This window comes from Myotis lucifugus, unplaced genomic scaffold (genome assembly GCF_000147115.1).
Source record: "Myotis lucifugus unplaced genomic scaffold, Myoluc2.0 scaffold_31, whole genome shotgun sequence".
Lineage (NCBI taxonomy): Eukaryota > Metazoa > Chordata > Mammalia > Chiroptera > Vespertilionidae > Myotis > Myotis lucifugus.
Genome location: NW_005871079.1, coordinates 4,777,582 through 4,801,798, shown reverse-complemented (window position 1 = coordinate 4,801,798; position 24,217 = coordinate 4,777,582). Strand labels below are relative to the sequence as shown.

At 41.6% G+C, this 24,217-nt stretch overlaps 1 protein-coding gene across 5 annotated transcripts in view; it reads right to left on the bottom strand.

The window, feature by feature from the left end:
- The window catches only part of PCSK5 (proprotein convertase subtilisin/kexin type 5), a 278,331-nt gene that overhangs the window by 81,078 nt on the left and 173,036 nt on the right, over positions 1-24,217 (bottom strand). For all 5 annotated transcript variants that reach the window (XM_006086818.3, XM_023752385.1, XM_023752386.1 and 2 more), the window contains exons 8-9: positions 23,091-23,303; positions 11,581-11,681 (exon numbers count right to left, since the gene is read on the bottom strand). In XM_006086818.3, the coding sequence (XP_006086880.1) occupies positions 11,581-11,681; positions 23,091-23,303 (314 nt within the window). The remainder of the gene's footprint in view (positions 1-11,580; positions 11,682-23,090; positions 23,304-24,217) is intronic.

Below are 24,217 nucleotides of genomic sequence, written 5' to 3'. Positions count from 1 at the left end.
CCTTTGCTTTCTTTATAACACCTCTAACTTCAGGTGTAATTATCGTTAATCTATGTCTCCCAGACCTGGAGTATATGCTTTATTGGGGCTAGGCGCAAAGTATACATACATTTGTGTTCAACCTGTGCTACCACTCCTGGCAGCTCTGGCATGGAACAAGCATGCTTTGCTCATAGATGCATTCTAATCTAAGCACAGTGCCAGAGACACACTGAATTACATCCGCACCACAATGCTAAAGAGTTCAACTGTGGCTATAAGATGTATTAGCAATTTCAGAGATGTGAAAAAGTCTATTTCAAAATAAAGAAATGATGGTAACAAGTATGACTCAATAAATATTTCTTGAATGAATCAATCAACATTTAGAGTTAAGTCTGACCTTGCTAGTATTTTACCCCACTAACTTCAAACTACCTGAATAGCTATCTATCCATACTTTAGAACAGGGGTCCTCAAACTTTTTAAACAGGGGGCCAGTTCACTGTCCCTCAGACCATTGGAGGGGCAGACTATAGTTTAAAAAAAAACTATGAACAAATTCCTATGCACACTGCACATATCTTATTTTGAAGTAAAAAAACAAAACGGGAACAAATACAATATTTGTATTTGCATGTGGCCCGCAGGCCGTAGTTTGAGGACCCCTGCTTTAGAATAACCAAATGGAGAGTTGCTTCTCTTCATTCATTCATTCATTCATTCATTCATTATACAAATATTTGCTTACTATGTGTCTTTGTTCTCGATGCTGGGGCTATTACTTCATACCCACTCTCAAGACAGCTTACAGACTGAGGGGGTTCCTAATTGTGATCTATGGGCCATTGCAATTAAATCCCCAAATATCTGAGGGCTTTGAAATCTGCACTTTTAAACAATATTCTGTATGATTCATATGCAACGGAAGTGGAAAAAAGAATCTTCAAAATATAGATCAAATCACTCTCCTTTTGCCAAATTTTCCTAAACCATCCCTGTTCAATGTTTTGGCACCCTTCTCCATCCTCATAGCCCTGCTACTTCATAGCACCCAGTTGTAATTAACCATGACTTTCTACAGCTCTTAGGAGAGAAAGGTGAAGCAGTGTGATGGTGGGCTCTGGCATCACATTGCCTTAGTTCACCTTCCAGATTTGCAATTTACTACCTGTGCAGGTTCCTAAGCCTCACTCTCCATATCTGAACTATGGTAATCATGACTACTGTATGGTACTGCTTTGAGGTTAAATGAGATTACCGAGGAAAGCCTTCAGCTCAGTATTTGGCACAGAGTAAGCATGCAACGAAAGCTGACTACTGTTTGGTTCATTTCATCATTTCATTTTCTACTTTACCAGTTGCACCATTAAGCACTATTCCCACACTCAGTTTGGGGCCAATGGCAAGAAGAATCTTTCTGTCTCATACACTGAACGCTACAGCCATGTGCTATGATCTTTACTGGTTAGCATTATACTACCAGGCTTCATAGGTGTATTGTCTTTCTGCAATATGCAAATGATATAAAAGTTTACTTTCTCTTAGTCACACATATGCAAAGAATATAAAAGTGTACTTCATCATAATAAAATTCAGAAGCATCATGAATAGAGAAATGAAAACTTAATCCAAGATGGTAAGAAAGAACCCAATCATTTAGCCACAGAATGTCTTTTTGTGTTGCCTGTTCTATTCCAGGTATTAGTTTATTTCACTATGAATTTGTTGCTTGGAGCGTTTGACACATCAAATGCCACAATCGACTTGTGGATGTCAGGTTGAATAAATCTTATATGCTAGTGAAGTGATAGGCTTTTCATTCTGTCATTTGTATTTCTCTTATTCCCTTTTCTCTCATGCTGATGGAAAAATATACTGTGATTAAAAATTGTTAAGAGAGAAATAGAAGAATGCTGGAATCAGCTGAAAACAAAAACTACATTCTAATGGAACTAGGAACAATTACGTTCTTCTGAACAAATTGCATAAAAATGCCCTAGAAGTAAAAAAATTACAGGTCAAGACAATGTGGGCAGAGGCAAGACTGACTCCAAACTCAGCCCAAGATCACTTGGTATAAAACTAGGTTTGAATTTTCAACTGAGTTTCAATACAGAGCTTAGAAATATACCTGAGAATCTTCAAAATACAAAGGTAGCTATAGTTGATGAAGCCATATAAGTCCTTTGGCAGAAATGTACTGAAATATGCTTTGATTAAAGTGATTAAGTGGCAAACTATGGTGTGAAACTATAATGGACCTTGAAAAAAGTCAGTTTTCTTATTCCTAGCAAGGAAAATTATATTTGATAGTATTTGGGGTGTTACCATAGACACTATCAAGAACAAAACTTTCCTGGCAATAAATAAAATCCAGAAACCCTCAAGAGACTAAGTTTTACAAACTTCTTATAAACCCGCTAATAATAAGCAGATATTCTAGTAATCTTATGGGGTAACTGCATAAAGATTAATTTGCTATTAACACCCTATTTAAAGGACATGGCAGTACATGAGCAATTTATAATGCAAATAAATCCATATTCTTTATTACTTTCTTTCTCTCTATTTTTCTTTAATGTAAACTGCCTCAGTCATTTATAGCAATCATGATCTCAGTGAAAAACATTTTCTAAAGATTAGTTACATAAACCACTGGGGCAGCACAACCAAAGCACAGGCAATCATCGTAGGAGAAATTTGCTACAGGTCTTGTAGGCCCAGGGGTCTTGTCCCATTGAGTATTTATGCCTCTTTCAATTCTCAGAATCCCATGAGAAGAACAAAGGTTATCTATGTCAGCAAACGGTGTACAATCTACCCAAGATTTGAGCTAAGAAACTAGAACTCAGCCCTGAGCTTTTCCTTTCCCCTAACATATACTAGCTTATTCCTTCCCTGATATATATATATATATATATATATATATCAGATCAATCCACTTCCCTCTGTCCCAATTACCATCACCTTGACCAGGCTACCCAAATCTCTTCTGAACTGGCTTCCCAAAAGGTGTACCTGCCTTGCTCCCGCATCAGTACTTCTCCTAGGAGATGCTGGAATGATCTTTTAAAAATTTAATCAAGTCCTGTCTCCCTCCTTAAAAGACCCCAAAGATCTTTATCATGCTTACTTACTAGGATTCTCTATGTGATCTGGACTTTTCCAACCACTCAACTCACACTAGTCACATATATCTTTCTATTTCTCAAATCCAGGCATCTTATTCCAATGACACTGTCTTCCCAACTTGCTCCTCCCTCTCCTTAGAACTCTCAGTCTAGTTCCTTACAAGGCTGGTTCCTGCTCTCATTTCAGATCTCAGCTAAAAGGTCAATTTCTCCAATAGGTCTTTCCTTGACCACTCTATGTAAAATAGTCCCATTACTCTACTCTGTTTATGTTTTTCTTTGTACTGACCATTTGCTTTTTTATAGGCTGTCTCGCCAAACAGGATGAAAGGTCTACATCTGTCAATCCACCAATCAATTCATAATGGGTAGCATGGAACTAACCATTGAATGAATGAATGATTCCGTCTAAGGTCTATGTTAGCAACATGCATATTCTCTTCATATGCCTTTCAGAGATGAGAAAAATGAGATGACATTATAAGTTTCCTTCCCAAATCCCTTCTTACACACCTTTTTTTTTTTTTGCTGGACTTAGCTGGGAGAAACTTCCTACTTTGTATTTTCTCAGAGTGCTATCATTGTTTATTGAATTCCCAGGTATTGTATACTGTGAGATAGGATTCTAGTTAAGGTGGTACAGAGAGGGCAGCATATCATAGATAATGATATAATTGCCATGAAATTAATTATATCTCAGAGGACATTGTAAAGGTCTTTTCCATCTCTAATTTTTAAGCATTACTTCTTACGTTAAATTACATATTAGGTATTTAAAACATGAAACATTTCTAACATATAACATAAAACACTTGAAAATGCCATTTGACCAGCTATGCAAGGAAAAGCTCTGGGGATTGTAACAAGACAGAGAACTACTCTTTTTAAGAAACAACCTTTATTATCATAGTAATGAGAGCAAAATATTTTCAGTGAAGAATCTATTTTTAAAAATACAGCTAAGCAAAAAAGAGGCAGATAACAATGACCTAATAATAACTTTTCTGTCCTCAGTTTAGTCCCTGGGCAACTCAACTATCCATCAAGGTCCTCAGCCTCATCATCTCAGGAAGATGGAAAACACTGGCTAAATGTCAAGATAATGCAGGGTGAATGAGACTGTTGACCAGGGCTTTTCCAGTAATACAGGATACCTTTGGAAGCTGCATTGCTTTAAACCATTAGTACAAAGTTGAGTCCAGTGAAAATTGGCTTCCAAATAATTTGAACTTGAAAAGTGTTAGAGGACACAGTGTATTGTCTGTGTGTATGTAGACATAACAAAGCTATTTTCATGCACAGTCCTGGCAGAAGGCCCGTGGTAACTGCTCTGTGGGTCTGGTTACAATTATTTCACTATAGGGAATATTCCAGGACAGTACATCCCTTCTCTGTCCGCTTGGCCTCCGGTGGAAATGTGTGCTGTTTTTACCTCACAAACCTTCTTTACAAATCTCCTCCCTGATTACATTTTAATTCTCCTCAAGCTATAGACCCCAACCACTCATGCCAGAAATCTCAGCTAAATTCCAAGCCCAACCCAGAACACTATAATACACAAGAAACTCTAAGAGTATGTGAAAGGAAACAAGTGTGTGATAACTTCTCTACCTTTGTAATGATATGCAATGTGGGCATCTATGCCTGTATTCTCACTATTTGTGCATCTACTTAAAAAAAAAGTATTGATGAAGTAAATGAAACTCTCCCAAAAGAAAAGAGCTGGTGTGGTGACAATCTATTTTACCTCAAAATCAAATGTATTTGTGCTCCCTGCCCACTGCCAACTTTTCATATAGCTGAATGTAGCCCTTGGGAGAAATTTTAATGGAACATTTTATACTGAAATTGAAGATAAGAACAGTTTACAAGAGACCAGGACTATGATGCTAATCCCAATATTTAGAAATGTTTAGGTCTACCAAGTCCTTCTTCTGTGGCCTCCCTCCAGGATGGTTAGTTCCAGGACTTTGAAGCCCTTCAATTAGTGACTTGAACTCAGCTTGTTAAGAAGTCCAGACTCGCTCTCAACTGTCCCAGGAATTAACTTCTCACAGTAATTCTATCCCCAATATCTTTGGCATTTCCCCACACTGGACATAGACATAGATAAGAGAGACATTAAATGCAAAGCAAAGACATAAAAAGGTTGATCAATAGGAACCACATCAAATTTCTGTAGGTGGGCTTTCTTTAGGTTTTTAAGAAATGCAGATGGTAAGCTTAATTTCCCAAGAAAAGACTATCCGGGGACAGCGTTTTGAAATCAACAGCATATGGTGTGAATCACCCTGTGGCTCAACACGTCTTAAGTCTTCACACTTTGACCTTTCCATGTCTGGAAGTATCCCTTTCACTCAAGATCAAAGATTGAGGAACTTCTCTTGGAAGCTAAGAAGGGAATAGCATCATGTCTTTATTTTACCCAGGTGAAGCCCAGCTCCAGAGAATGGTAAGTAAACAGGAAAAGAAATGAGTTGAGACAGTGAGGGGAGGTCACTAATCACTTAGAGCAGTGGTTCTCAACCTTCCTAATGCCGCGACCCTTTAATACGGTTCCTCATGTTGTGGTGACCCCCAATTTCATTGTTACAAATTGAACATAATTAAAGCATAGTGATTAATCACAAACACAATATGTAATTATATATGTGTTTTCCGATGGTCTTAGGCGACCCCTGTGAAAGGGTCGTTCGACCTCCAAAGGGGTCGCGACCCACAGGTTGAGAACCGCTGACTTAGAGGCATGGAAAGGTAAAAATAATTAATAATAAAATAAAATTCGGTGATTTTGTTAAATTCATTTTCCTTATACAGAATATTAGAGGGTCAGACTAGAGAATTGACCGTGTTCAAACATTGGGCTTAGGTGTCATGGAAGATATAAAAATATCATGGTACCAATATTCCAATTTGGGTTGCCATGGAGGCTATTTCTATTTTCACCCGAGTCCTGCACTCTCCACCACCTTTCCCCCAAACTATTTCATTGGCTTTCTTTTTTTTTTAATGTTTTTTTTTATATTTTACTGAGTTTTTTACAGAGAGGAAGGGAGAGGGATAGAGAGTTAGAAACATCGATGCGAGAGAAACATTGATCAGCTGCCTCCTGCACAACCCCTCCTGGGGATGTGCCCGCAACCAAGGTACATGCCCTTGACCAGAATCGAACCTGGGACCCCTCAGTCCGCAGGCCGACGCTCTATCCACTGAGCCAAACCGGTCAGGGCTCATTGGCTTTCTTAAATAATTTGTGTATATGTGAAATGCACACTAACATGTACTTATTAGCGTACATTTGCCTCTATAGGGAGATTCTAAGATCCTTTGAAGGTAAGGGACATGTTTTGCAAATACTTACACTGTGCCTTACCTAAGTTACTTTGCTCCTAGCATGATGCTTTACATTTTTTTGATGTGCAATAGACATTTTTATATACACCTAAATAAATACCGTAAGATATAATCCTTAGTCTCTAGGATTTTAAGCCTCATTTGAAAGATAATCCATAAAAAACATTGATAATACAGTTATAGAAATTTTCTAAATTATCAGAAGTGTATTCACTCTCCATATATTCTATCATCTATGTTCTACATATAACTATATGGTATGTTCTATAAACCAGTAATAACAGGACTACTGAAATAGGAGAAAATAGATAGGTAATAAGAAGAAAGTAGATAAACATACCCAGAAATAGCACATGTATATACATACTACATAACATAACAGAGGCAGCTAATGTTTAACAGGTACCAGGTATGTTTCCAGTACAGAGTAACAGCTGCCACCCCAATCTGTATATTTCCTAAATTTAGATCAAGATATATTAGGCATTCTCAAGGGAAGGTATCCCTGTGTCCGCTGAGATATGAAATTTGAGGAAAAGGTTTTTGGGTCACTTAAAAACAAGGATTTGTGGAAGATTCTTTATATCAAGTCCTTCTTTCTAAGCCCTAAATAACTTCAGAAGTTTCTACCCAACTCACTCCTTTTATTTAGCATTCACTATGCAATATTTCATGTTTGCTAATATTTCACTTTTCCAATGAGAGACTACTGGCAATTCTAGGCCAAAAAGTTTCTTTGGTGAACTTATATTTTGAATTTCCCAAGCTAATGCTGATAATTTAACATATAAAATACTCTACTAAAATAGCTTTTCTTTGCTAATAGTTGCAGGTTCAGATCAGGAAAACTTCTGGTAAAACATAGTTTATGATTCTGAACATTTTTGCATATCAGTTATTTCAACTCTTCTTAACAAACCATTTTATATGAAACATCATTTGCTAGCAACATTTTATTTCTTTCCACAGGTCTAGAGTACCGGTGATATATACTGGCCTCAAGACAGAAGGTGACTTACAAGTGGGACTTGACATTCTTCTAGGTTGCTCATCTAAAACTATTAGTCATGTTACACCACTTCCTTCATTTAAGAAAACTGCACCCAGACACTCATTTTATTTGAACTTTTTGAATTATGCGACTAAAAAAGATATTACCAAATGGTAATTAGTTCCCTCATAATCCCAGATTACATACTCCCTATTCATTCAGCTGAAAAACCAGAAAACAACCCCAAAGTCCACAAAATCCAAATAATTGAAATATTATAAACTTCTGAACCAATACATATGTGGCGAGGGTACCCCAACACAAAAAAAGTTTCCCCCCCTTGGAGATGACAGTACTTTCTCTTATTTGAAACTGCTCATGATTTTGAGAAGGGTAAAGGATTCAGAGCTCTCTGCACCCGGGAAACAGCTTTGGGAGCAGGAAGAAATTGCCTAAATGATTAACTGTGGCAAAGTTCATGCTTAGACTGTCAGAGGCGGCTGTCGAGCTTCCTGTCTTGAAGTAGCACACTTTTACCCAAGTATCTGGGGCGGGGGGTGTAACAGTGGAGTTTGTTGCAACACATGTCCTTACATACCCCCTAGGAAAAGGATGGCCTGGGAGTCCTAGGAGCTGTCACAGCAGAGGTAATTCATGGCTCGGCTTTTGTTGGGCTCAGATAAGAGATCTGGATACTTCAAGCTTATCTGTTTCTATGTTTTGTATTTGTTTTCTTTTCTCCTAGTTTCCTAAGAAGGTTTTTTGGAAAAGCTCTGACCTTAGGGGAGCTAGAAGAATGGCAGAGAGGCTCTGGCCGGGATGGCTCAGTTGGTTGGGCTTCATCTGGACAGGGCACACGCCTGGGGTGCAGGCTCGATCCCCAGTAGGGGGTGTGCAGGAGGCCGCTGATTGATATTTCACTCTCACATCGATGCTTCTCTCTCTCTCCCCCTCTTCCTTTCTCTCTAAATATCAATAAACTTTTTTTTTTTAAAGAGTGGTAGAGAGGTCAGTGGTTGCCATGTATCCCAGGTAGAATCTACCATCTTATGATCCAGGCAAATCAATCGGCTGGTGCAGGCAAGCACCTGGGGAAGAGGTGAGGGTTGGGAGTCTCCCCCGAGTAAATACTGTAACCCAGTGAGATTAGGTTAATGGTGCATTCGGCCTTGTGCAGAGACAGCTGGGACACGCGTTCACTAGGGACTGGCAGCCCCTGCGTGCAGCTCCTCACCTGAACCCTCACCCTCACTCACTGACTCCTGTGACCTGAGCAGGGCGCCTATCGGCAGAGTTGGCAGTGTCCTGAGCCATAGCTTCCTCTCTTCTCTCCTTACAAGGGAGTACCTTGTAGATGCAACTTGTGAGAGTAAAGGCTGAAGCTCAAAATACCAAGGTTAAGTGTTGTTGAGAAGTACTAGCCTCTGGTAAGAGGAGACTGCCAGGTGCGGGGGCTGGCTGAATGGGTAAGGCTTCTTTGCCAGGGTTAGGCTTAGAACAATAATAATCTCCGTACTCTGCTATTTGAGAGCCTCACTACAGTTTCCTAGTTTAAGATCCTTTTTACTCACACTGGAGGCCCGCTGCTCAATGATCCTCGGTTAACATCAACGCCTGACCCATTCTTAGTTCTTTGACTGCTTTCCCCTAACGTACAGCTTCACTTACAGGCAAAGACTGGCCTGTAGCACAAAACAATGGAGTTGCAAGGAAAGGTTTATTGTTTCTCATTTTGTCAGATGATTTACCCTGTACTTTGGCCCCACAATCGAACTAGGCTATTTTAAAAATCTTAAAATACAGTGGATTTTCCAGGTAAACTGTATCTTGGGACCTTTCTTCCACCCATCACAGTTTTGGCAAAAATCAATCTTTAAAAATGCTCAAAATGCAAGGGAAAGAAAACAGACGCGGCCTCTCAGTGTGTTCTCAGCCCCCAAAGGGCCTGATCCAACTGTAGGCTGTTTGAAGAATAGAGTAAGGACTTCTCATCTGAACTGAAAGAGTGGTTAAAATAATCACTAAAAATGTAAGTGCTGTAGCAATAGCTCAAGGAACTGAGTACCGTTCAGCCACAGTTATGGTACTGGGTTGCCAAGTTTGAGATTATATTCTTTTTTGGGGGGAAAGGGAAATGCAGGGAGAATTCCTGATTTTTTTTTTCCCCCTTCAATATTTTGTGGACAGAAAAATATTCCAGAGAAACAATCTAGAATTCCAGAATGAAGATGATATATTTTTCAAAACTCCAGTTTACAGCCACCAAATTAAAAACACAGATACTTCATCGAGACGTCTGCTGTGAGAACAGTCCAGGGAAAAGTTGTAAAATGAGAATTTCATAGGATTAGTGCCAGTTCCTTGCTAAAACCAAACTTTTAACACTTTAAAAGATATGGTATATTGAAATGATTTAATATTTAACCTCATCAAAAAGAAAGAAATACAAACATTCATGGGAGTCAAATGATACCACACCTGCTATGGTCTCAATATCTGTGCCTCTCCCCTCCCTCCCAATTCATATGTTGAAAATTAACATCCAATGTGATGATCCTAGGGGGTGTGGCCTTGGGAGGTAATCAGGCCATAAGGGTGGGGCTCTCATGAATGGGATTAGAGCCTTGACAAGCGAGAACCCAGAGAGCTCATCTAAAAGTGGGTTCTCACCAGACATCCTCTGGCATCTTGATGTTGAACTTCCCAGCCTCCAGAACTGAGAAATAAATGTGGTTTATAAGCTACTCAGTTTATGGAATTTGGTTATAGCAGCTCAAATGGACTAAGATAAGATCACCATAGCCACAGCCTGTGTTGGTATACCTGTCTCAATCCAAGGAGTTACCTGACTTAGCCATTTACTGCATCCGCATTACATTAAAGGCCCAACTTCCTTGCCACAGGCCCTTGCCTTACAAAGGGGCAGCAGGAAATGTTGCGAGGCCACCTCTGTGTTAAGAATAAAAAGTGCCTTTCTGCTATAATACCTAAGTATGTTATGATTCTTGTATTCTTTTCCTGTCACCTGCTATTGTTCTACATCAGGGTACACTAGATGAAAGAATCCTTCCATTCTCCTTAGGACAGGCATGCAAGGCCAATTTGGGAAAACCACTCATATCATTACTTCAATTCCTTGTTGTTATGATTCTCTTGTCAGGAGGGCCTCTGAGTACAGGCCCACAACCCTTTTTCTAAAGTCCTTGCACCAAATGTATTTAAAATTCAAACCCTTTTTTTCCAGATAGCTTATCTCTTGCATATATTATACAAACTTCCAATGGGGTCTAAGCCAGCACCTCATAATCAAATACATTAATATTTCTGTAGTGAAATATAGGCATTTTCACAATAAATAAGGACTGCTAATAGTCTCAAATCAAATCAGGGCAAACTTTGTAATTAAATGAGTTTTGGTGTTAATTTTGCAAAAAAAAAAAAACCCTTCAGTTTTCTGGGCATTTGGATTTTAAAATGGAGAGTAAGAGAGTATGGATTTGTACTGGGTTTTCAGAGTTCTGACAAATTGATGTATTGGTGCTTAGAGAAAGAAGAGATGGGCAGCATTGCAAATAACCTCAGGGGACCTTGCCAAGCGCTCTTTAGTCACAGAATTTGACTACATTAAACAGGGTTTAAGGTAAGTGTCCTTGTTCCTGGGCTCCTGTCCCGTAACCTTAAAATATTCTGTCCCCGAGAATGAGTCTGTGATGGTACTGTCGTCATGGACTCTGAGCTGCCTTGCTGTTCTGCAGGGAAGGGGCCCAGAAGTGGGCAGACCTGCCCACTCTGAGCCTCACAGGAACATTCCCAGACTAGAATGAAAACCTCGACAAGGCAAGAGTGTTGGAGCCAACTGGCACGCTTGCACATGACTCCCTGATACAGTAATGACACAGTTTGATTTTTTAGGGAATATAAAAACTCAAAAGTAAAAAAAGTGCCTTTTTCCTTAATATAGGAGAAAAAAATTTTTTTAAAGCCCTAATCTTTGAAGTTTTCAGGTTTGATTGGGAAGATTATATTCTGGGTTGTGCTAGGGATTCTATACTAGGGAGCAGGTAGATTGTCCGTGAGATGAGGGGTTGTCGCCAGTGGAAACAAATGGAGATAAAGGCTTACTTGGCTTCCAGGGCCAGTGCAATGATGCCGGCAGCCATGGGGGCCGAGGCAGATGTCCCCGTGTGGTTGTCCGTGCACCGCTGCCTCAGGTCCGTAGTGATCTAGAAGACAGAAGTGCACATTTTTAGGGTTCTGGGGCCAATGTGAATCACGTGCAAGTAGAAAGAAATGTTCTTATACAAGTGGAATGGAGGGGTGTTGAAATAGTTGTTTTAAATTCCCTGTTCCTGTGCTCCTATGACCATATCACTTCCAGAGAATCGCCTAAATCAACTTTGGAAAGGGAAGGGTTTGGAAACTGGACTAGGGGAGCATTTGGCCTGAAACATAAGGGTTGGGCAAGTTCTCCTTAAATTTTATTCCCTAGACACCTCACTTGCCTCACCCTTGTCCCAGCTCTAGTTAAAGCTACAGTTCTTTCATTACTCAATATTTTTACTTTTTAAAAATCCTCACCTGAGGATATTTTTTCCATTGCTTTTCAGAGAGAGTAGAAGGAAGGAAGGGGAAGGGAGAGGGGGACACAGGGAAAGAAAGAAGGGAAGAAGGGGAGAGGAGAGAGAGAAACATTGATGTGAGAGAGGAGACACATTGACTGGTTGCCTCCTGCACACACTCCGACCGAGGAACTGGGAGTGAACCCTCAACCCAGGTATGTGCCCTCGACCAGGAATCAAACCTGCAACCCTTTAGTGTGCAGGCTCACACCCTAACCACTGAACAACACTAGCCAGGGCTACCCCACTATTTTTAATAATACAGTCATGTTGCACAGCAACCGAACAGTGAGTTAGGCATTGGTCGCATAAGGAGTAAAGCACTCAGCCTGATCCCTGCCCTTCCAGAACTGTTAGGTAGGGGGAGCCTCAGGTTTTAAGCAAAAGGTATGTTCTGCCATAGAAGGAACATTTGTTTAAGGACTTTTTAGAATTCATGGAAATGTTACATGGAAGAACCAAGGATTTCTCAAAGATCTAACACAAATACTAAAAGCCAGGTTCAACTCATGCGCTTGATATAAAATTACAGCACTAAGTACATCTTATCTATAATAATAAAAGGGTAATATGCTAATTAGACCAGACATCCTTCCTGATGAAGCCGGGGCCAAAGGGAAGCCAGCCCGGGTCCCGGGTGCCTGCGGGTGGCCGAAGAAGGGAAGCAGCCTAGGTCCCGGGTGCCTGCCTGCAGCCAGAGGAGGGAAGCCCGGGTCCCGGGTGCCCGAGGGAAGCCGGTGCCTGCAGCTGGGGAAAGGAAGGCCTACTCTTGCACAAATTTTTGTGCATTGGGCCTCTAGTATATTATAGAAGGACATCAGCTATTTCTTCATTTTCATCAATCACAATGTGAGAACTAGATCACGTTTTCCTCTTAGTGTGAATGTGGCTCAGTAACAGACCCATCAAGCAAGGATGGTGCTTGTCAACCTTTGTTTCATGACCATTTCACTAAGAAAAATTAAATTCAGATTGTCCTTAACAAGAGATTAAACACTATGGGGTAAGATTTTGTGAACCACTGTAATATCTAAAATTTTGTAAACCCATTCCTCCTGACAAGCATCCATTTTTGGCCCCTTGGGGCTGATATCACTCCTGCTGGGAATGCACAGGGCGTGTGAGATGAGCTGGTGGTCTCATAACAGTTATTGGAGACATCAGTAAAACTTTCTTCAGCATCACGACAAATATAGTCCCCATATTTTACAGGTAAGAGACTGAGGTGAAAGGTCATCAGAAAGGCACAGGGAGATAGAAGCAAAGTCCTGTTGTTCTAAGGAGCATCCTTTAAGAAGAATGTGGAGATTAGGTGATTTGGAAATAAATTCGGTCTTCCCAGGAACAGCTTTGTAACTCCCTCCCTAAAAATAAATCCTCCCCTAAAACCTCCCTCAGTGCCACATGAGGTCAGAGTAGACTCTAATTACTTGTGTTGGATCTAGATTGACATCCTGACTGAGCTTCACAAGAGGCCATCAGTACTCATTGTCTTTCCTTTGCTCCTTTGGTACCTCCGCTGTTACCAGATTCTCCATACCGGGTAGGGACTGATACACAAGAAGTGGGAGGGTAAACAAAAACATACAGAACCACACAGACCTGGTGATGGGAGAGAGGAGACAAGCTTTGAACTCTTTTCCTAAATGATTGAATGGTGTGCCAGAGCCCCAACTGGGCATTTGGCAGGCAGGGAAGACTGTTTCTAGCCATCTTCTCAACCTCCACATTGGATGCCTGCAAGATGTCTGGATAAACAAAGCCCTAAACACTCCTACATTAAAGAACTTCCTGTAATTATTTAAAATTATTTTTTTCTCATCAATTTTTAGATAGAGGGAGAGAAATATCAATGTGAGAGCAAAACATTGATCACTGCCTCCTGCACACCCAAAACTGGGGGCTCAAGTCCAAAATGCAGGCATGTGTCCTGACCAGGGATTGAACCAGCAACCTCTCGGTGCATGGGACTACACCCAACCATGGGATCGGGCCTAAGCCAGCAGTCAGACATCCCTCTCGCAGTCCGGGGCTCTTGCAGTCCGGGACCCCTCACTCCTTACCACCCGCCTGCAGCGGAGGTGAGAGAGGCTCCTGCCACTGCCACTGCGCTCACCAGCGGTGAGCCCGGCTCCTGGATGAGCAGCGCCCCCCTGTGGGAGTGCACTGACCACCAGGGGGCAGCTCCTGTGTTGAGCGTCTGCCCCCTGGTGGTCAGTGTGTGTCATAGCAACCGGTCGTTCCACTGTTCAGTCAATTTGCATATTAGCTTTTTATTATATAGGATATGCACATTGCCGTACAACAGATCTCTAGAACTTTTCATCTTGCATGACTGAAACTCTACCCACTGAGTAACTCCACTTTTTCCTCTCCCCCCAACCCTGGCAACAACCATTTCACTTTCTGCTTCTTTGAGTTTGACTACTTTAGGTACCTCTTATAGGTAGAATTATACAGCATTTGTCTTTTTTTGTGATTGGCTTATTTCACTTAAAATTCTGTCCTCAAGGTTCATCCATGTTGTAGGATTTCCCACTTTTTAGGCTGCATAGTATTCCATTGTATGTATATGCCACATTGTCTTTATTAATTCATCTGTCAATGGACACATGGGTTACTTCCCCCTCTTGGTATTGTGAATAATGCTGCAATGAACATGGGTGTGCAAATATCTCTTCGAGATTCTGTTTTCAATTATTTTAGATATGTACCCAAAGTGGGACTGCTGGATCATTGAAAAGGTATTTCTACTCCATTTGAAATTATGGGTAAATGTGCAGCCCTATTTTCCAAAGGCCTGATCCCTAAATCAATGCATAAACAGCCCAGAAGCAGCCGGTTTCCCTGTTTTCAGATATGCTCTTGTTGAGAGATGGCCTTGCTGCATTCTTCCCATTTTACCTCACCCTCATGGTCACGTTCCTTTGCCAAGTTTTATTTTTTTTTCAATGACTTGTGCCTGGATTCAAGATTTTTCATGATGTTTTCCCACTTGGCTCCCTTTCCTTATTCTTCAGCTGCACCAGACACTTTCAATGCACAGAATCAAATCCAGAATAAACACTCCAAGTGTGTGTTGCATTTTTGAGTCTAATAAATAACCACCTCCTGCCAATCCCAAACATGAACAATAAAAGTTTTAGGATGTCGGGTTTGCAATAGGAATTTGCCCTCTCTATATATAGACACCAGGTATAGACACCTATATATTATATTATACATATAATAATACACTTAAACAGAAAGCTACTCAGCGCTTTTACATATAAACACCAATTTAGTGATAAATGCTATTGATATAGGTAGGACTGCAGAATTCCAGTCACCACTGTGCTTTTATCTCTCCCCCCCCTCACCCCCCCCCCCCCGCCCCTCCCTGCCAACCACTTCAAGGAGATGAAACTTGAGTAGTGAGCAGGGGTGGGAAGGGAGTGGAACAGGAAGGTGATGGAGAGGAGGAAGGAATGGAGAGAAAAGAAACAAAAACATCCTCACTCCCTTCTCATCCTGCCTTAAGTGGAAATTCCAGCTGGGTCACCTCAAGAGGAAGTTACTGTCAGTGGTAAAGATATTTAGGTGTAAATTACCAGAAAGATCTAAGGCAGGGTTTTCATCATTAAGAGTAGCCACAGTACCGGAGAAATTTTTGTGTCTATCTTTAGAAAGAAAAGGCAAAGACCACCAAGGAGCACGCAATCTTGAAGAAAAATGATGTTCTGAAAACTGGAACCACACGGGGTAACCCCATTAATCATAACGCATGCATACAAGATCTGACACGGTAATTTAAAGGAAAAGTTGCACTCGGCCCACATCCCGGGGCAGGGAGTCCAGAGATGCTGTATGTGAAAACGGAACAATAAAGCACTTCACGTTTAGATTCCATTTTAAAGAATGTCTCGGAACCTGGTTGCAAGCCCGGTGGCGCATCTTGCACGCTCCAAATTCCCTCAATTCGCTACCCAAATCAGAAACAGAATTTCCCTCCTCAGAACCTCTCTGATTGCTCAAGAAAATATCATTTCTGCCCATCAGAGTGAAGAAAACAGGAGATGACACCAGGCCCCAAGCCAGATCAAAGCTGTCCTGATCGGCAAATTAGATTTTCAGCCTGTCCCAGGATGAGGAGCAGATGGTTTTTTTGGACTCTACAAAGTTAGGGACGCCATCCTCCTATGGTGAGAAGGGGTGGGTTTTGTTCAGGCCCAGCCCGGCTTCCTTGGAGAAGAACCATCACTTTTTCTCATCCTAAACCATTATTTCCTAATCTTTCATATTTCATTACTGGGGCTGATTGAATCTTTTATTTTAGCCTGTTGATGTCATTCTCCGGGGAATCTCAGTCCAGACTGACTTTGGCCGTAAGCGACAAGCCTTTAATAGCAACCCTCCAGTTAAGAGTTTTTTATCTCTGGGTTATCTTGTGATCTGTTTTATTTTGAAGGTGCCATATTGTCTCTTATCTGGTAAAAGTGCAACTGAACAGATAGTTTTCAAACATGAAATGAATTTGTCTCTGGTGTTGATTTTCATTTGGATTAGAAATGTGCCCAGAAAACTGTTTCAGACACAGCTCTGAGCGATAAGGAGAGAAATGAAAAACCTTAAATGTGTCCATGGATAAAACAGAAGAAGCTGATTTATGAAAGCACAGCAAAATAAAAAGGAACCGAGGACCAATTAATGCTTTATGTGTTCACCAAAGTCACAAGGACTGGTGTAAAATTCAATCATTGCTGACAAGTCCACATGAAATTCCACTCACGTGTTGCTACGAGAATCTATAAATGTGAACTGCAAAAGTAAGGTTTTGCTTACAAATGTGAGGTTGCGATCACTACAGAAAGATGCCATCTTACATCATGTTTGCTCGGAGCTCGTAACATTTGGTACGGAGCAGAAGCACAGCATTGGCTAAGTTGAATTGCTAAAGTCAAGCTCATCTGTGCTCATTTCGTTCTGTACTTTAAACTCTCCCACTTCTTAGGAAAGACTTCAAGGTCACTTCTTTATCGACTCTCCAAACAGCACTCACATAAACTTATAAGCAACCTACAAAAAGTATGTGTGTATATGTCTATATGCAATCCAGGGGCTAAGTAAAGGAGAGCAATTCCCCCCACAGCTACTATGGCTACCACCACGGGCAACCTGCAATGCGTGAGGCAACGGGTAATAGAGGTGTGTGTGTGTGTGTGTGTGTGTGTGTGTGTGTGTGTGTGTGTGTGCGCGCGCGCGCTTTCATGTGCATAAAAAACCCACATTTAGTCCCATGAGAACGCTCCAAGGAAGATATACTATTTATTAACTTAGTAGGTGGAGGTTGGGGGAAGCTAACTTGCCCAAGCACTAAGGGCTACTGAAGAGCGGGCAGGTGGTGAAGTAGTAAATCCTGCAACGGCAGAAAAGAAAAAGCTGAGCACAGAGTGTGGTCATGTGGGAGAGTAAGGGTGACAGTCAGACCACCACCAGCAAGGACGGTGGGACCTGGGACCGGCCCAAGTCAGCCAGTGGGCACACCCAGTCTCCTTTGGGCCACAATCAAAATAAGAAGTTTTCAGGAACAAACTTTCCTTTCCCTCCCCCTCCCCACTCCCATTCTCAAGAGAATATGTACCAAACTTCCAAACAAACTAAACACATCTGGGTTTGCTAGTCTTTCACTCATGAAAAGTAATGACAGTTCCGGAATCAAAAGGAGAAACAGAGAGAGGATAGAGAAAGTACCTGTACTGACTAATGAGTTGAGTATTGGGGGAGTTCACGATGTTTCTGCAGAAGGAAATGTGTGGCTGCTGAGGAGCACTAAAAGCAATAAGATAATTCCTCCTCGTGGACTTGGTGGTTCAGGCCAACCCCGATACACCCCAGGCAGCAAGTTTGTTTTGAACACAAATGAATAAAATGACATCAGGAGAGGGTTGAGTAGAGCATATATTCTCTCAACCTTGGCTCACAGAACCCATCCCAGGAGGGATACCATGGCCCCCGAATTCTAATCACCGAGCCAAATTACTACAGGGGGGAAAAAAGGCAAAGACTCAACTAGTCCCAAAGGCAAGAGATAATTTAATGACGGGAGTGACTGGGAAGAGAGGGGAGCTTTAGCTCCCAAACAGAACTTGGCAGAAATGCTGGGATGGGATGTAGTTATAGACTGGATCTTTAATGGTCTTTGACACTAAGAAAGGTAATATGTTACAGCTATATCAAGTCATAAGATGGAAAATGGACTCCAGGCAATTTTCTATGCTAAATACATTGTCACATACCCTTTGCCTCTCACCAACCTATCAGCAGGAGCAGTTTTTCTTAGAGAAACACAACACCCCTCTGTCTTCCTGTAAACACTCCTAAAGCTTCCATCCTTCCCGATGTCTGATTAGTCATTTATGCCTAATTAGTTATTAAGCTCAGGCTCTGGGAAGATCAAAACAAAGTCTTCAATCTCAAGTACTTTCCATTCTAGTGTGAAAAACAGTCAATAAGAAAATGTACAGTCTCATGTTAAGTAGCTCTGCGGAAACTAGAAAGAAAATTGAACGGGCTAAGAGTAGAGTATAGTGGAGGGAAGAGCCGCTGTTTCAGGGGAGGTGAAGAAGAATATCCTCTCTGAGGTGAAAATTGAGAACAGACAGAATAAAGAAGTGGTTTCTGGCCTAACAGACTTCACTTCTCCCAGGACAGAGCCCTGAGTTGAATGTCACACAAAACAGCATATGCTTGGGGAATTTGGTGCCCACACTGTGCTACAGGCACTAGCAACTCAGATTGGCAAAGAGTTTTAGGTTTTTGCAAGAGGACCAATTGTCTGAGGGGGGTTATGAAAAGGTCTAATGAAAGTCAAAATAAGTGGGCCATGTTGTAAAGAAAAAAAGGCACCAATTGTCATATAGCCCCATACTGGGTGTCCCTGAAAAATGGCCTAATAGCATATTGGTTGCAAGGTGGATTTTGGGGCGTCTATCTGATTTTGGTTGGAATCTGGGCTCTACCACCTACTAGCGTTGTTTCTCTACCTTTCGAGCTTTAGGTTTCTCATCTGTAAGGCAGGGAAAACACCTTATCTTCCTGCAAAGTGCTCTGGAGACATGATGAGACATGCATTCGATGTACATAGTGCAGGGGCACACATTAGAGAACCACAATGTTATATTTAGGACATTTTAAAGCACTATAAACATATTACATATTCAACACTGACTAAGATGTATAAACTATGGTTAATTAAAATATTACTTCATACCATGGCTTTATAATAACCAGTCATGTCCACTGGTTTCTGTTTATCTTATAGAGGAGCTTCTTATTGTAGTGATCTTGATATTTTGGTGCTTCATCTGCTATAATAATATGATATCGCCCCCCCCATCGGATCTATTAAAGCATGAATGGAATACCAAGGTCCACAGTCATCCTAACAGTAGTGGCAGGAAACCAAGAGATGGATGGAGACCTCGCTATGTTTTGAAACCCAGGCGAGGATTTCCTGCTTGCTTGCCGTGAGAAGGCATTTGTTGAGGACAAGGTCACTTTATTTAACAGAAGTGCTTTCCGAGAAGCAGAGAGGAGATATTTCCTCTCTCCTGGGTCCCCAGCAGCTGCCTTGGTTCAGATCACAAAGGTGCTCTGTGACTGAGGAATGATGAGTGTGCACTTCTGGAGAGGCTGCAAGTGACAAAAGAAAACGAATGACCCCGGGAAGAGAGCCCCGAGCAGAAAGGGAGACATTGCCATCCCCGTAACACTCCATCACAGATGCCACTGACAGGATGCGGGCATCTCCGAGGGGCCACCCGAGTCTGGTTCAAAGCCTGATGAAGACAAGGTCCCAGGAGCAACACAGGACTATCTGTCATCCTGACATCTAGAAGGAAAAGGGGTCAGCTGGACCATAAAAGGCTGATGTGGTTGCCAACTCTATTCATGTTCACACTGTTAACATGTTCGCCATCAAAGTGCCTTTCTCTATGGCAGTGGTTCTCAACCTTGGCTGCACATTAGAATCACCTGGGAACCTTTTTAAAATCCTGATTTCTGGGTCTCATCCTCCGGAAATTCTGTTTCTTTGTTATGGGGTGGGGCCACAACATTAGTAACAAAGAAACAGAATTCCCAGAGGACGAGGCCCAGAAATCAGGATTTAAAAAAGATTCCCAGGTGATTCTAATGTGCAGCCAAGGTTGAGAACCACTGCTTTATGGGGTGGGTGGAACAGATTCAGTATTTTATAGATCAGCAGAACAGGGGGCGGGGGGGGGGTGCAACAAGCACCTCTGTTAACAACAGCTGGGAAAATGACCAGCCTAGCTTCATTTCTGCAGGATGCAGAAAGCTACACTGACTCGGAGAACCATGGTACCAGCCACTGGCTGCGTCAGGTGCTGTGTAAATACCTTACACCTCATACTTATTCTCTTCATGAAAATCTGTGAGGTTGATGCTGGTTTTACCTCCATTTTATAGATGAAGGAACCAAGACGCTGTGAAGGCTGCTTGTCCCCTGCACAGTCTGAAGCTAGCAACTATAGTTTGAAACAGCTCCCACATTTCCTCTCCGATTGAGAGTAATCCGGAGATTCAAGCAAAATAAGAGAATCTGAGAACCAGATAAAGAAAATTGCTAGTAAGTGGCTGTAATGAAAACGGGAGAGATTAAATATGAATTAGAAATGAGTAAATGTTAAATATATAGTGAGTCAGTAGAGGTTTTGACATCAAAAGCAGCAACTAGGGAAAAGTAAAGTACAGGACCCGAAGCAAGGATATGTCAATGTCCACCTTCCCTTTCAAGCCTTATCCCGGACCACCGAACGGACCAATTTGTCCATCCATGAGAGAATCCTACATGACCACCCTGTCTTGGGGGTCGTAAAAGCTACTGCACAATCATAGCAAATAGTGATGAAGGGACCAGGAAGGTCAAGTCTAAGGACTAAATCTAACAGTAGCAATTTTGAGGTCCCTCTGTCCACATTGTTTTGCCCATATGAGGCTCAGACAACCCTCTCTTCCTTTTGATATTTTACCCTTTGGATTATAAGTTTCCCTGAAGGAAGACAATTATGGAATTTAACAGTACCCCTCCTTCAACCCCAGCAATCAGGGATAAATTGGACTAGATGGGTCTATTTACTTTGAAGCAAAGGTGAGTCTGTCTCAAATTGCCTTCATACTTGAGAGGTATAAGGAGGGGATCCTTAGTCCAGAGAGTTTTGTCAAGATTTTCATGATGCAGGACTGACCAATGTCACTTATTACTAGTGGACACTGACCATTAGTTCTGAGAAACAATGTCTTCATATTTGAAAGCTGAAGGAACATTCCTCTGTTATAATATTTCCATGATGAAGGTAACAAACACATCACAGAGGATCACGATCCCATTAAGAAAGCTGTGAAACTTCAAAACATACTCATCTCTGTATTTTCTCTTTTCATATTTCACTGTGTATTGCGGAGTTATGTTTACTGATGATTGATGGAGGTGCTTAAAGGCAGACCCATGTGTATATCTTTTAGCCCAGCTATGGTAGAGAAGTTAGGGCAAGATGGGGACAGATGGGATCTGTACATGGTAGGCAGTTTTTATTTAAATCAATCTGCAAAATGCCACTAAAGAAGGTCTTAAGAAGTAACTGAAAAATCAAACATAAAACCATATAATAGCGAGGAATCAATCCAGATGGGTATGAATAAAGAACACCATGGATGAGGTAGGGTCCTATCACTGCTGTGGAAAAGTCAGATGTAGCATCGATAAGACCCGAGAGCAAGGTCTTGGCTAAATGTTAAAAGGTGGCAGGCATAGCAGCTGAACTCCACTTTAGTAAGACAAATCCCTAGACAGGTCACAAAACCATGATCAGGAAAAGAGCAAAGTACAAAGGTGTTTGACATTTAGAATCAGCAGCACGTGCAGGGTACCCCCTTCCCCAAAGCCAGATCTTTCTGGAGCACAAATGGGTCAGCTAGTACACAAAGTTCTTTTTATTTACTTCCTCATAATCTCTGTAATAACTCCACAAACTATGAACTATTAAATGTCCCCACTTTACAAGCAAGGGCACTAAAAGAGAAAAATTCAGTACCGTGTCTAAAGTTACCCAGCTAGTAAATAGTTCAACACCCAATGAAACCCATGCAGGCTGTTCCTGCAACCTGAACTCTCACCAATCCTTTTGCTGTCTGCATAGAGAGTAGGCATGTTAGCAAGAAGATCACACAGGACTCTGTGCTTTTCACTCAGGCCAACTTGGTGAGGAAATACTAGAAAAGCATCTTTTGTATAGGTTTCGTTCACGTTAAATAAAGAGAGTCCAACTGGATTCTGGGTTTCCTCCTATACTTTTGTTTTTTTCTCTGAATTAGCTGTCTTTGGAAACCAAAGCCCTGCCGCTACGGCTGAAAGGCAGTATGGGGACTACAGGGATACAGGCACCGGGCTCAGAGTCAGATTTAGGTTCCAGTCCCCACTAACTCACTGGGTAAAGGGGAACCATTCATTTGTCCTCCATATAACTGAAGCGTAATCGTGTCTAAGGCCACATTAAATGCAGGAATGTCATCACCTGGACAGGGTTTTTCCACGAAATGGTAACATTTACAAATACTTGTGTTGAGTAATCAGCTAATCAGACTTTCTATTTCCATATATTACATGTGCATATAAATTTGTGATTTCCCACCTGGCTGGAGTGGCTCAGTTGGTTGAGTGTTGCCCAGAGCACCAAAAGGTTGCTGGTGAGATTCCTGATTAGGGCACATATCTGGGTTGCGGGTTTGATCCCTAGTCAGGGAGCATATGGAAGGCAACTGATTGATGTTTGATTGATGTTTCCCTCTTCTCTCTCTCTCTCTCTCTCTCTCCCTCCCTCCCTCCCTCCCTCCCTTCCTCTCTCTAAGCATGTCTTCAGGTGAGTATTAAAAAAAGGATTTGTGATTTTCTGTCTGAATGTCAAAGTGAAGGATAAATAAATACATCATGGCAGGCATGCAAATGGCACATACTATTTTCTTATCGTAGGACTCTCCGCTGCTGTAGGTTGTGGCCAGTGTGGAGGAACACTCTTCCAGGTACCACGGCTTCTTTCCACTCTCGGCTGTGCTGCTGATGGAGATGGTGTAGATGCTGTTGGTGTAGCCATCACAGGAGCAGTGGTCTTTGCTCCTTCCGCCATTGCCTGACGCCCAGACAAAAACAGAGCCCAGGCCTCTCCGCCCCTGTTCACAAAGACAAAATGTTAAAAAGTTAAATGATGGAGGACGAGGATCCCAGGCTCTAGATGAAGAGATGAAAATTGACAAGACACAATCAGGTATTTGCAGGAGGGTGTGATGCTATTTTAATAACATGCTGGGTTTAACTTTAAGTTCTGTTTTGATGTAAGAGGAGTTACTTGTAGAAACAAAAATAATCCACTGTAATGTATAGCATGGTGACTATCCTATATAATAAAAGCCTAATATGCTATGTGTCCAGTTGTCCAGTCATCTGTTCAACCAATCAAAGTATAATATGCTAATGATATGCTAAGGTGGCTCAACTGCTCGCTATGATGTGCACTGACCACCAGGGGGCAGATGCTCCAACTGGTAGGTTAGCTTGCTGCTGAGGTCCAGCCAATTAGGACTGAGCAAAATGGGCCAGACATGCCCTGGAGCCCTCGTGCAGTCCCTCCCCAGCCCCAATCATGTACCGGTGAGTTCCCTTGGCCTGGTCTGTGTCCTCAGGGGGTGTCAGAGAGCCAGTTTCGGCCCGATCCCATAGGCCAGGTTGAGGGTGCATGAATTCTTGCACCGGGCCTCTAGTGATTAATAGTACTGTATTACATATTTGAAAGTTGCTAAGAGAGTAGATCTTAAAAGTTCTCATCACAAGAAAAAATTGGTAACTATGTGAGATGATGGAAGTTAACTAGACTCACTCTCATGACATTTCACAATATATACAGACACTGTATCATTAACGTTGTACATTTGAAACTAATATAATGTTATAAATCAAATAAACCCATAAAAGAAGTAACTAACATAATCTTTCTCATATGGCACAGTTATAGAAGTAGCACCATAGCACCAATCTATCTATATATATAAAACCCTAGGCAACTGGTCAATCATTCGACCGTTCAACT